The 13,247-nt window shown below is 45.0% G+C and overlaps 1 protein-coding gene across 1 annotated transcript in view; it reads left to right on the forward strand.

The window, feature by feature from the left end:
• Window positions 1–13,247, forward strand: part of scn5lab (sodium channel, voltage gated, type V-like, alpha b) — a 208,287-nt gene that overhangs the window by 157,089 nt on the left and 37,951 nt on the right. The window contains 2 exon segments of the mRNA XM_065019402.1: window positions 3,452–3,592; window positions 3,841–4,176. Coding sequence (XP_064875474.1) covers window positions 3,452–3,592; window positions 3,841–4,176 — 477 coding nt within the window.

Below are 13,247 nucleotides of genomic sequence, written 5' to 3' on the forward strand. Positions count from 1 at the left end.
GTGTGTGTGCGTGCGTGCACACACGTTTGGCATTGAACAAGTGCTCCTCCTACAGGGGAAGCCAATATACACTCTCTCTCTGTCATTAGCTGCATAGACAACTGATTGACTGACTGACTTATCACCAGATAAAGAGCATCCCATGGGAAGAAACTATCTATCCAGAGGGTGTTTGTGAGTCCGTATTAATCCCATTCAGAATTCCACTTTACAATATATCCAGTAACCAAGTTGGCTGTACAGTCGTTCTTTTTCCCTGTAGAAATTGATATTTAAATTAAAATGGACACATTCAGCATAATAGCCAACATAGCATAGGACTAGGAAATATAATTATCTACCACTATTTGAGCTTTATGATTAACCTTTGTATTAACTTAGTGTATAAGGTTTAGCCTAGCGTTATAGCACTATATTGTAGCTTAAATACTAAAAAAATACTATAAAAATATACTACCCATTGGTAACTCTTTAGTGGGGATTTCATTGTAACACCATTGGGATGGATGGAGATTGGAGGAGGGGTGAGCCAGCCAACTATGCCACATATACATTAACAACTGTAAGTGCTGTTATTGTGCAGTGGAAACGTCTAGGAGCAACAATGGCTTAGCTGCGAAGTGGTAGGCCACACAAGCTCACAGAATGGGACAGCCGGGTGCTGAAGAACGTAACGTGTAAATATCATCTGTCCTCCGTTGCAACATTCACTACTGAGTTCCAAACTGCCGCTGGAAGCAAAGTCAGCACAATAATTGTTCGCCAGGAGCTTCATGAAATGGGTTTCCATGGCCGAGCAGTCGAGCAGCCGCACACAGGCCTAAAATCGGCATGCGCAAAGCCAAGCGTCAGCTAGAGTGGTGTAAAGTTTGCCTCCATTGGACTCTGGAGAAGTGGAAACGCAGTCTCTGGAGTGATGAATCTCGCTTCACCATCTGGAAGTCCAACGGACAAATCTGGGTTTGGCAGATGCCAGGAAAACGCTACCTGCCCCAATGCATAGGTCCAACTGTAAAATTTGGTAGAGGAAGAATAATAGTCTGGGGCTGTTTTTCATGGTTCGGGCTAGGCCCCTTAGTCCAGTGAAGGGAAATCTTAACACTACAGCATAATGACATTCTAGGTGATTCTGTGCTTTCAACTTTGTGGCAACAGTTTTGGGAAGGCTTTTTCCTGTTTCTGCGTGACAATGTCCCCATGCACAAAGCGAGGTCCATAAAGAAATGGTTTATCTAGATTGGTGTGGAAGAACTTGACTGGCCAACACAGAGCACTGACATCAACCCCATCAAACAACTTTGGAATGAATTGGAACGCCAACTGCGAGCCAGGCCTAATCGCCCAACATCAGTGTCCGACTTTACTAATGCTCTTGTGGCTGAATAGAAGTAAATCCCCACAGCAATGTTCCAACATCTCGTGGAAAGCCTTCCCAGAAGAGTGGAGGCTGTTATATCAGCAACTCCATAATAATGGCTATGGTTTTGGAATGAGATGTTCGACGAGCAGGTGTCCATATACTTTTGGCCATGTAATGTGTCATCATGCGAGGTGAGTGTGGGGATTTGACACACAATCATCTCACCAGTGTCATGCCCTCTAACAGGCAACTCATGGTTGACGCAAGAGTCAGCATCGACCTTAAACGGTCTATGTTATACTATTGAGTTATTTGTGCTGTTGTGGGATGATACATGAGGTGTTGAGATGTGTCTCCTGTAGGCTGTCTTGAAATGGGGGAGCGTCGTGTGTAGATTTGTTGTGTTCGTAATTTTTTAAGGTCAACCTTAGCCTGCAAACTTAAAAGGGAATGTTCTAAAATGTTCAACATCAAATTGATCATCTCCAGCACCACTGCAACGTCAACATACGTGAAAACACCAGGTTTTATTGTTTCAAAATAACAATAGAAGGAGCCACTGATGACATCATGTGATTTTAAACAGCTATGGCAAGCAGGCAACGGTTAGTAAGTAAAGCCCAGTCCCAAAAATCTGCCTACACCCTCAGACACCTCTTCTTGATCTCAAACAATTGAATGAAGATGGTTATTCAGTGGACCCTATGGTGTTTTGCTCTATCACTCTCTGAGATGGCAGCATGGCATGGTGGTGGTGGTGTGTTTGTAGGACAAGTGTAGTGGGGCAGAAAATAGAAAAGCCAGACACCTAATTACACCTGTCGCAGCGGGCACCAAGTGTGGCTAGACCAGCACAGGGTGTCCAGGGCTGTGTCGCCTCCAACTTCCATCCTCAAACACACACATGCACACACATACATGCACGCATGCACACATACACACATACACTTATGGTTTGTTCCCCTGGGTAATATGGGGACACGCTAGACACTCCCACATAACATGTTTTTTTCCCCCTTTGCCAGAAGTAGTGTGAAATCTCAGAACCATAGAACATTTTCAATGTTGATTGACGCTGGCTGCAAAGATATACTACATGCATGGTTACCAAGAAACAGATGAATGACATGACAATTCGTTGGTTTGGATTGATTTGATTGATGCGTTGGTACAACATCAATAAGCCTTTGGAGAAACACAGAGAGAACCGTTTCAGGTAAACCCAAAACATGCATTTTTGGTCTAGGATGTTTCGTTATTATAGGCCCTATTAAATCAGAGTGTTTCATTTATGAAGCTCGTGTTAGGATGTGGGAAAAAAAATCTAAATTTGACTACAAAATTATGTTTGCAATCATTACACGGTGGTAATGAAATTCCATCATGAAACTGCATGCACGGTTGACATTTACTAAACCGAGGAAAAGTGGCCCTGTGTCTAAGGGGCTATGGTTGCCATGTGCAAATTCAGGCAGGCAGGCAGGCACGCAAGCATGGAGGCACGCGGACAGATGCCCCCCCCCCCACACAGACACACACACACACACACTAAACAAACACACTAAACACACACAGCCCTACAGCCCAGAGGAGCAGGTTCTCTTGTTTAACATGGACATGGAGAGCTTCTGTTCCCGTTGGAGGCTGACATTTAAAACCAGGCCCAAATCACACCTGCTGTTTACATTCCTAGTGTTACACATCAGGGCCCTTCTCCGTCCACACTCTGCCGCTTACAGGGACCAGACCTGCCGGCTAGCTTCTTATAGCTATTTGATCTAGCAGTCTGGTTTACTGTAAGATGTTGTTTGTCACTAACTTAGTCCTAACCTTGTTGTTTGTCACTAACTTAATCCTAACCTTGTTGTTTGTCACTAACTTAATCCTAACCTTGTTGTTTGTCACTAACTTAAACCTAACTTTTAATCAATGTGAAAGTAATAACATCTTAATTGTCCAATAAAGCTTTATTAAAACTCTCACACTCCCAGGTGCTGAACCTCAGCTTGTCCAACAAGGCTTTATTAAAACTCCTTCCACTCTCTCCTCCCAGGCTTTATTAACACACCTCTCCCTCTCTCCTCCTCCCAGGTGCTCAACCTTTTCCTAGCCTTGCTGCTTAGCTCATTCAGCTCGGACAACCTCTCGGCGCCCGACGACGATGGCGAGATGAACAACCTACAGATTGCCATTGGCCGCATCAAAAGCGGCATGAGCTGGCTCCGAAGCCAGGTTGGGCACTTGATTTTAAACAGCTATTCATTGTTTAATTACATTTTCATTCTCGACTTTTTAAAAACTATTTAGCATAGACAATTACATAGATTCAAAATAAGATACAGCATGAAATGTAGTATGGGCTACGAGTAAAAATGAAACAGCATATATCAACCAAACAAACAAATTAATCACAAAACCCCCAAAAATAACATGCAAAAAAAAAGTTAATCTTCTAAACGCAGTTCATTACTTCGTTGCAGATCTGCGACTTCTTCAATGGCAACTTCAAGCGGCGGCGGCAGAAGAGCAAAGAAGCCGAGACCATGCTGAAGCTCAAGAGGCTGAGCCACAGTGCTCCGCTTGGGGAGGTGGGCAACGGGACAGTGGTGGCGGTGGCGGGAGGGATTGGACGCCACGGGGAGAAGATTATGGTCCCGGAGGTGGACGACAGCTACATGACCAACCCCAACCTGACCATCAGCGTGCCCATCGCTCCTGGCGAGTCGGACGTGGAGTTCCCCGAAGACGAGGATGAGGAGGAAGAGGGGGAGAGCGAGAGCTCAGAGGAGGAGGAGGAGGAGGAGGAGAGCAAGCAGGTAGGATGGGAGTTTGGGTTGGTGGAAGTGAAGGGTACCGATATGGAAGTCTATATCGATATCAGTCACATTTTTGTGATACAAGCCATTAATGGGCCACTGTAAAATATCAGATATTGTTATCTCCAAACATCAAATCAAATCAAATTTTATTAGTCACATACGCATGTTTAGCAGATGATATTGCAGGTTTATTGAAATGCTTGTGTTTCTTGCTCCAATGGTGCAGTAATATCTAACATGTAATATCTAACAATTCCACAACAATAGACACAATACACACAAATCTAAAGTAACGGAATGGAATTAAAAATATTTGGGCGAGCAATGTCAGAGCGGCAAAGACTAAGATACAGTAGAATAGTATATAATACAGTATTTACATATGAGATGAGTAATGCAAAACATGTAAACATTATTAAAGTGACTAATGTTCCATTATTAAAGTGGCCAGTGATTTCAAGACTATATATATAGGGCAGCAGCCTCTAATGTGCTAATGATGGCTATTTAACAGTCTGATGGCCTTGAGATAGAAGATGTTTTTCAGTTTCTCGGTCCCAGCTTTGATGCACCTGTACTGACCACACCTTCTGGATGAAAGTTGGGTGAACAGGCAGTGGCTCGGGTGGTTGTTGTCCTTGATGATCTTTTTTGGCCTCCCTGTGACATCGGGTAATGTCGGTGCCCTGAAGGGCAGGTAGTTTGCCCCCAGTGATGCTTTGGGCAGACCGCACCACCCTCTGGAGAGCCCTGCGGTTGTGGGCGGTGCAGTTGCCGTACAGGTGGTGAAACAGCCCGACAGGATGCTTTCAATTGTGCATCTGTAAAAGTTTGTGAGGGTTTTAGGTGTCAATACAATTTTTGCCTTCTTCACCACAGTCTATGTAGGTGGACCATTTCAGTTTGTCAGTGATGTGTATGCCGAGGAACATGAAGCTTTCCACCTTCTCCACTGCGGTCCCATCAATGTGGATAGGGGGGTGCTCCCTCTGCTGTTTCTTGAAGTCCACGATCAGCTCCTTTGTTTTGTTGATGTTGGGTGAGAGGTTACTTTCTTGGCACCACACTCCCAGGGCCCTCACCTCCTCCCTGTAGGCTGTCTCATCATTGTTGGTAATCAGGCCTACTACTGTTGTGTTGTCTGCAAACTTGATGATTGAGTTGGAGGCGTGCATGGCCAAGCAGTCATGGGTGAACAGGGAGTACAGGAGGGGGCTGAGCACGCATCCTTGTGGGGCCCCAGTGTTGAGGATCAGTGAAGTGGAGGTGTTGTTTCCTACCTTCACCACCTGGGGGTGGCCCGTCAGGAAGTACAGGACCCAGTTGCACAGGGCGGGGTTCAGGCCCAGGGTCTTGAGCTTAATGATGAGCTTGGAGGGTACTATGGTGTTGAATGCTGAGCTGATAGTCATTTAGTTCAGTTACTTTTGCTTTTTGGGTACAGGAACAATAGTGGACATTTTGAAGCATGTGGGGAGAGCAGACTGGGATAGGGAAAGATTGAATATGTCCGTAAACACTCCAGCCAACTGGTCTGCGCATGCTTTCAAGGACGCGGCTAGGGATACCATCTGGGCCGGCAGCCTTGCGAGGGTTAACACGCTTAAATGTCTTACTCACGTCGGCCACGGAGAAGGAGAGCCCACAGTCCTTGGTAGCGGCCCGCGTCGGTGGCAATGTGTTATCCTCAAAGCGGGCGAATAAGGTGTTTTTCTTGTTCGGAAGCAAGACGTCGGTGTCTGCGACAGAGGGAATAACTACACTGTTTGTATTCTGCCATATTCCCAGTCACCTTGCCTTGATTAAATGCGATGGTTTGTGCTTTCAGTTTTGTGCGAATGCTGCCATCTATCCATGGTTTCTGGTTAGGGTAGGTTTTAATAGTCACAGTGGGTACAACATCTCCTATACAATTCCTGGTAAACTCAGTCACCGGATCAGTGTATTCGTCAATGTTATTCTCGGAAGCTACCCGAAACATCTCCCAGTCCATGTGATCAAAACAATCTTGAAGCATGGATTCCGATTGGTCAGACCAGCGTTGAATAGTCCTTAGCACGGGTACCTCGTGTTTGAGTTTCTGCCTATAGGAAGGGAGTAGGAAAATGGAGTCGTTACATCATAGAGGCTAATATTTTCTACTTTAATTAGTGATTGACTTCAGACGGCAGACTGCTGCTAGGTACGGAAATATGACAGAGTTGGTCTTGTCTCACTGTAGGCATTGCCATGTGTGCTTGTCTCCCTCATGTTAGAACTGTAATGTTTATTGTGTCTACTAAATGTGGGTCAGATGTATGAGTTCTTCTAGTCTTCTGGTCCACCCTCTCTTTTCTCTCCTCTCTCTCTCCCCCGTCATCTTTTTCTCTCTTTCTCTCTCTCTCTTTCTCTCTCTGGCCTGAGAGGTTGCTTAGCCGTCCAAAAACTGACTGTTGAGCAGACAGGAAAGAGAGCCCTTATCTCCCTCTCTCTTTTTCTCTCACCCTCTACTCTCCACGCTCCACCCTCCTCTCTCTCTCATTCCATCCCTCTCCCTCCATCTGAAGTGAGCCGCTCCAAGCCCACGCACAAAGGCTATTTTCATGCCCTGTTTTGTTTTCTCACTTCCTCCAGAGCAATTTGGCCCTGAGCGGACACTTCCCAAAATGGATGCCCTGTCCAATTTTACACCTTGTAAAGATTTATACTAGTATTTCTGTAGTTGTGTACTTCTTCCATTTGGTAACAATGGCCCAGTGTATTGCCGCCCAATCAGGAATATGTAATAAGATCCTTGAGGGAAAGTGCATTTTGTTGCCTGCATTTGTCTTTCACCTAACTGTCTCTTTGTCTGCATCCATTAAAATGGGTTGAATTGAACTGAGCTAGATTGTGGCCCATTACCTTGTTGTCTGGGAGTTAGGGTTAGTTTCAAAGATACATTTATGTTGATGAGGAGACGTGAAATGAGCCAGGCTTCTTGAATAAATATAAAACTTTGTTAAAGTTGAAAAGGTTGGGAGCTGGGAGAAGGAGAGCGGGCTTGGCACACCACTAGCGTATACTACTTGGTTTGCAAACGTTTATGGAACATGTATGGAACAGGTTGTTAATATATATACACTACCGTTCTAACGTTTGTGGTCACTTAGAAATGTGGTCGTTTTTGAAAGAAAAGCAATTTTTTTGTCCAATAAAATAACATTAAATTGATCAGAAATACAGTGCAGACATTAATGTTGTAAATGACTATTGTAGCTGGAAACGGCAGATTTTTTTGTGGAATATCTACATAGGAGTACAGAGGCCCATTATCAGCAACCATCACTCCTGTGTTCCAATGGCACGTTGTGTTAGCTAATCCAAGTTAATCATTTTAAAAGGCTATTCGATCATTGAAAAACCATGGGGCAGCAGGGTAGCCTAGTGGTTAGAGCGTTGGACTAGTAACCGGAAGGTTGCAAGTTCAAATCCCCGAGCTGACAAGCTACAAATCTGTCGTTCTGCCCCTGAACAGGCAGTTAACCCACTGTTCCTAGGCCGTCATTGAAAATAAGAATTTGTTCTTAACTGATTTGCCTAGTAAAATAAAAAATAAAAATGTTTTTGCAATGATCAAATATGATAACTGTTGTGCTGATTTAAGGAAGCAATACAACTGGCCTTCTTTAGAATAATTGAGTATCTGGAGCATCAGCATTTGTGGGTTCAGGCTCAAATTGTCCAGAAACTATTGGCACAGTCAACTTAGTGAATGTGAACTTCTGACCCACTGGAATTGTGAAGCACTGAACGATAAGTGAAATAATCTGTCTGTAAAGAATTGTTGGAAAAATTACTTGTGTCATGCACAAAGTAGATGTCCTAACCGACTTGCCAAAACTATAGTTTGTTAACGAGAGAGAGAGAGAGAGAGAGAGAGAGAGAGAGAGAGAGAGAGAGAGAGAGAGAGAGAGAGAGAGAGAGAGAGAGAGAGAGAGAGAGAGAGAGAGAGAGAGAGAGAGAGAGAGAGAGATGTTTACGTCTGTTTTCTCTTCCGTTCTCTCTGCCTCCATTTGTCTCTCTCTCTCTCTCCCTCCGTCCCTCTAAACAGAGCTGACTTATCTGTGTCAGTTTGTCTCTTTGCACACCTGTGCTACAATTAGTTTTAAGAGAGCGGTCACGTCTTGCCCACCCGCTTTAATCTTACTATGCACCTGTCCTCTCACCGTCCCTTGTTCTCTCTTTCTCTCTTTTATCCCTTCACTCACTCCATCTCTGTACACCTGCCTGTCTACCCACTCACTCTGTTTTATCTTTATCCCTACACCTGTCCCTGACTCCCCCCTCTCTCTCTCTCTCTCGCTCTCGCTCTCTTGCTCTCTTCCTCTCTCTCTCTCTCTGTCTCCCCCTCTCTCTCTCGCGCTCTTGCTCTCTTGCTCTCTCTCTCTGTCTCTCTCTCTCCTCTCCCCCCTCTCTCTCTCTCTCTCTCTGTCTCTCTCTCGCTCTCGCTCTCTTGCTCTCTCCCTCTCTCTCCCCCTCTCGCTCTCTCGCTCTCTTGCTCTCTTGCTCTCTTCCTCTCTCTCTCTGTCTCCCCCCCCCTCTCTCTCTCTCTTGCTCTTGCTCTCTTTTAAGAGAACCTGTTATATGCATGTCACCCATGGAGGCTGTATCAGGTTTGCTGTAGCTCACTGTGTAGATAATCAGGAAGTACACGCAGGGTTCACTAGCCAGTCTCCCGTACAGAGCAGTCATCTGCATCTATCCAGCTAACCGTGGCCTCAGATGCATACCTGTCGCTATCCTTTATTAGGAAAAGGGCAGCGAGAGAACATTGCCCTGAAACATTAGTTAGCACCTAAAAGATAATTAGAACAATTCAAAACATTGGAAACCAGGCAACAGTTAACATGTTGTCCCACACAAATGATTGGGCCAATTTCAGTTATCGTGTGTGACCACAGATTATCCATTGTATTGACCAGATACTCAAGTGGCCACTCTGACAATGCTAGCAGTGCTAGCTGTGCCATTAGAGATTCTGGGTTCGAGTCCAGGCTCTGTTGCAGCCAGCCGCACAATTGGCCCAGCGTCGTCCGGGTTAGGGGAGGGTTTGGCCGGCAGGGATGTCCTTGTACCATCTCGCACTAGTGACTCCTGTAGCGGGCCAGGCGCAGTGCACGCTGACACGGTCGCCAAGTGCACAGAGTGTCAAGAAGCAGTGTGGCTTGGTTGGGTTGTGTTTCGGAGTTGCAGCGATGAGAAGACTGTAACTACCAATTGGATACCATAAATTTGGGGAGAAAACAGGGTAAAAAATAAATAATAATACAAATAAAAAATGAGAAAATGGAAGGCAGTTAGCCTGAACCAGTTTCCTTAGCTAATAACCCCCCTGTACTCCATATAATGTGCCAAAGAGACTGGCCTTTCTGCCATCTTCAAACATGAACATTCTATCATTAATGAGCTTGAGGAGAACAGTGGATTTGATCCTGATTCGATCACCCTCATTGCTATCATCCAATTGGAACTCGCTTTTTTCTCTCCACAGAACACTGCTGGTATCCTCTTGCTAAACAACCTTTTTTTTTTGTCTGTCCAGATGAAACTTTCCATCTGGGGTGGCAGGTAGCCTAGTGGTTAGAACATTGGGCCAGTAACCAAAATGTTGTTAGTTCAAATCCCTGAAACCTGTCGTTTTGCCCCTGAACAAGGCAGTTAACCCACTGTTCCTTCGGCCGTCATTGTTCTTAACTGACTTGCCTAGTTAGATAAAGAATCAAATAAAATTGCTAGCTCAGATATACATTCTCAAAGTAAATACATATTTCAATTCCAACCACAAAATTTCTTAGTTTTGATTTCAAGCCTCAAAATACAAAAACATGTTTTATTGTAACATACAATGCATAGGCGGAGTGAATGTAGTAGTTTTATAGGGTCAGCCAAAGTAGTACAGATCCCCTGGAGCAAGGGTTGTGTCCAACGCTCTAACCGTTAGGCTACCGTACCTGTCACCACAGGCTACATGCCACCACTTGTCTAGCTAAGAGTTAATGTTTGTTTTTGACTTTCTTATGAATTCAAATTCTATTTTCGAGTCTGCACATGTTGTCATGGAAAATGTTATTTCCAACAACCAATAAGGAACTCTTACCCTAAATCCAGTGCATATTTAACGTTGAGATTGCCGAAATGCCAGTCTCTTTGGCAATGACCAGGATCGAGTGGCAAGGAATGGAATGTTAGTTAAATGGACTGGTACTCAGACTGAGGGGGTTCAATTCATTTTGCCCGGGCACCCATGTAGAAGTGTTTTGTACCGGCTTAATGTAGACAGTCGGGAGAGGGCACAACAAAGCCTATTCCCCCTCAGGAAACTAAAAAGATTTGGCATGGATCCTGAGATCCCCAAAAGGTTCTACAGCTGCAACATCGAGAGGATCCTGACTGGGTGCATCACTGCCTGGTATGGCAATTGCTCGGCCTCCGACCACAAGGCACTTCAGAGGGTAGTGCGTACGGTCCAGTACATCACTGGGGCTAAGCTGCCTGCCATCCAGGACCTCTACACCGGGCGGTGTCAGAGGAAGGCCCAAAAAATGGTCAAAGACCCCAGCCACCCCAGTCATAGATTGTTCTCTCTACTACCGCATGGCAAGCGGTACCGGAGTGCCAAGTCTAGAACAAAAAGGCTTCTCAACAGTTTTTACCCCCAAGCCATAAGACTCCTGAACAGGTCATTAAATGGCTACCTGGACTATTTGCATTATGTGCCCCCTCCCAACCCCTCTTTTTACGCTGCTGCTACTCTCTGTTTATCATATATGCATAGTCGCTTTAACCATATCTACATGTACATACTACCTCAATTGGGCCGACCAACCAGTGCTCCCGCACATTGGCTGACCGGGCTATCTTCATTGTGTTCCGCGACCCACCACCTGCCAACCCCTCTTTCACGCTACTGCCACTCTCTGTTCATCATATATGCATAGTCACTTTAACCATATCTACATGTACATACTACCTCAATCAGCCCGACTAACCGGTGTCTGTATGTGGCCTCGCTACTTTTATAGCCTCGCTACTCTATACAGCCTGTCTTTTTACTGTTGTTTTTATTTCTTTACCTACCTATTGTTCACCTAATACCTTTTTTGCACTATTGGTTAGAGCCTGTTTTTGGACGATGTACCATTCTGCCTTGTTGAAAACATGCCCGAGTTGTGCAGATGAATGTTACATTTGAGATGGGCGCGCTTCCCTCCGGGCTTTCGCCCGATGACGTAACGTTCAACTGGGCCAGCATAACACAGCATCAGTATACTAGTAACAACTTAAGTATTACAAAAATCATATTTGATCAAATAAGCCACATGTTACAAATAAGCCATTCAATGTTTTCTTAAACAAATTCAACTCTCTCATTGACCTCCATACAAACACACAACAACAACAAAATGCCACTTGCTGGAGAAGACAGATTTTGGGCCCAGTTATCCCTCTCACTTCACCTCATCCTCTCTGGTTTGACTCACAAATGTCAGTTACTGTATTTACTACAAATGCCGGATCTATATGGCAAGATGCATCATTCACCCAAGTTTTGTCAAAATCAGGCTAGTTCTATCTGAGATAATTGCGTGTGACTGACATACAAACAAATGGACAGACGAACAGATAAACAGACGAACGGACGGAGACCGATCCACAGTTCCCTTCTCAATTTCATAGTAGAGAACAATTAATAGTTACAATAGGTTAGCAGCATGCAAACAGTGACTCCTTACTATGAAGAGACTATGCAGCCGAGGCAGACACGGGCTCGTCCCTTTCACAACACCTCAACGTCAAAGTATGGCTGGGAGGGTGTGATAGAAAAAAGCAGCGCCCTGCGTTAGCTCGCACCCGGGACAAATCTCCCATATGAGCTGTATTGCCACAGCCAGCTGAAAGACTGGGGAAATTTAGATGGGATTGTTTCACCTCTGACGCCCACCTTACCTCTTCTTCAGTCAACAGTCTGTCTGTCTGATTCATCACTACAGGGGCCAAGGCCCGGACCACTATTTACACTTCGGAGGGAAGGGTGTGTGTGCATGTGTTTGTGGAGCCTGGAACCCTAGCTGCTGTTGACCATTCCTCACACCATTGTGCCATTGAGCCCTTGTACATCATAAGCATAGCTTTCTAACTGTAAAGTCAACTCCTTCGCTAATGACTTGATATTGTTTTAGCGGGAGGCTTATGTTGATTATCCCACTAACAGGGTTATTGTGCAAGGTTAATCTTGCTCAGATGAGCGTGGAGCTTAACATAGAGAGACCATGCTCATGTTACAGAGCTACATATCCTGCCGGTGTTTTATAGTTCCCTTCTCCTAGAGGGTATACCTCAGCATACTCCACAACATGTGATTGTTATGATACAGAAACTCATTTGAAAGACAATTTGGAAATGGTCCTTTCCTTACAGCGTAGCCTAGTGGCGTAGCCTAGTGGTTAGAGCGTTGGACTAGTAACCGGAAGGTTGCGAGTTCAAACCCCCGAGCTGACAAGGTACAAATCTGTCGTTCTGCCCCCTGAACAGGCAGTTAACCCACTGTTCCCAGGCCGTCATTGAAAATAAGAATGTGTTCTTAACTGACTTGCCTGGTTAAATAAAGGTAACATAAAATAAAAAATAAAAAAGTAAATTATGGGATTTGCATGTTATTGGAAATTCACAGTTGAGTCATTCAGAACTTTCTGAAAGTAATATTATAGCATGAAGATACGATACTGTACTGTATGTATTGCGATGCTTGCATTCTAAGTGTCTTACTAGTGAATAATGAATAAGAACATCTCGGGCCGCAAAGTGAAGTTGTGGGATTTGGAGAAGAGCAGGAATTGATCGGTGGGAGACACCAGGCAGCTGGTGGGAAGGCTCAGAGGCTCGGGTTCTCCAGGGACCAACGGTTGTGTAACGGCACACAGCTGTGTCCGAGCGCCGCACAGCGCAACCACGACAACGCTGCCACGGCAACAACCGGGTACATCTCAGATCCCAGAGGCTCTGAGACTGATGAGGAAATGGGATACATGATTTATCATTTATTGACG

Source organism: Oncorhynchus nerka, linkage group LG6 (genome assembly GCF_034236695.1).
Source record: "Oncorhynchus nerka isolate Pitt River linkage group LG6, Oner_Uvic_2.0, whole genome shotgun sequence".
In the NCBI taxonomy this organism is placed as follows: Eukaryota; Metazoa; Chordata; class Actinopteri; order Salmoniformes; family Salmonidae; genus Oncorhynchus; species Oncorhynchus nerka.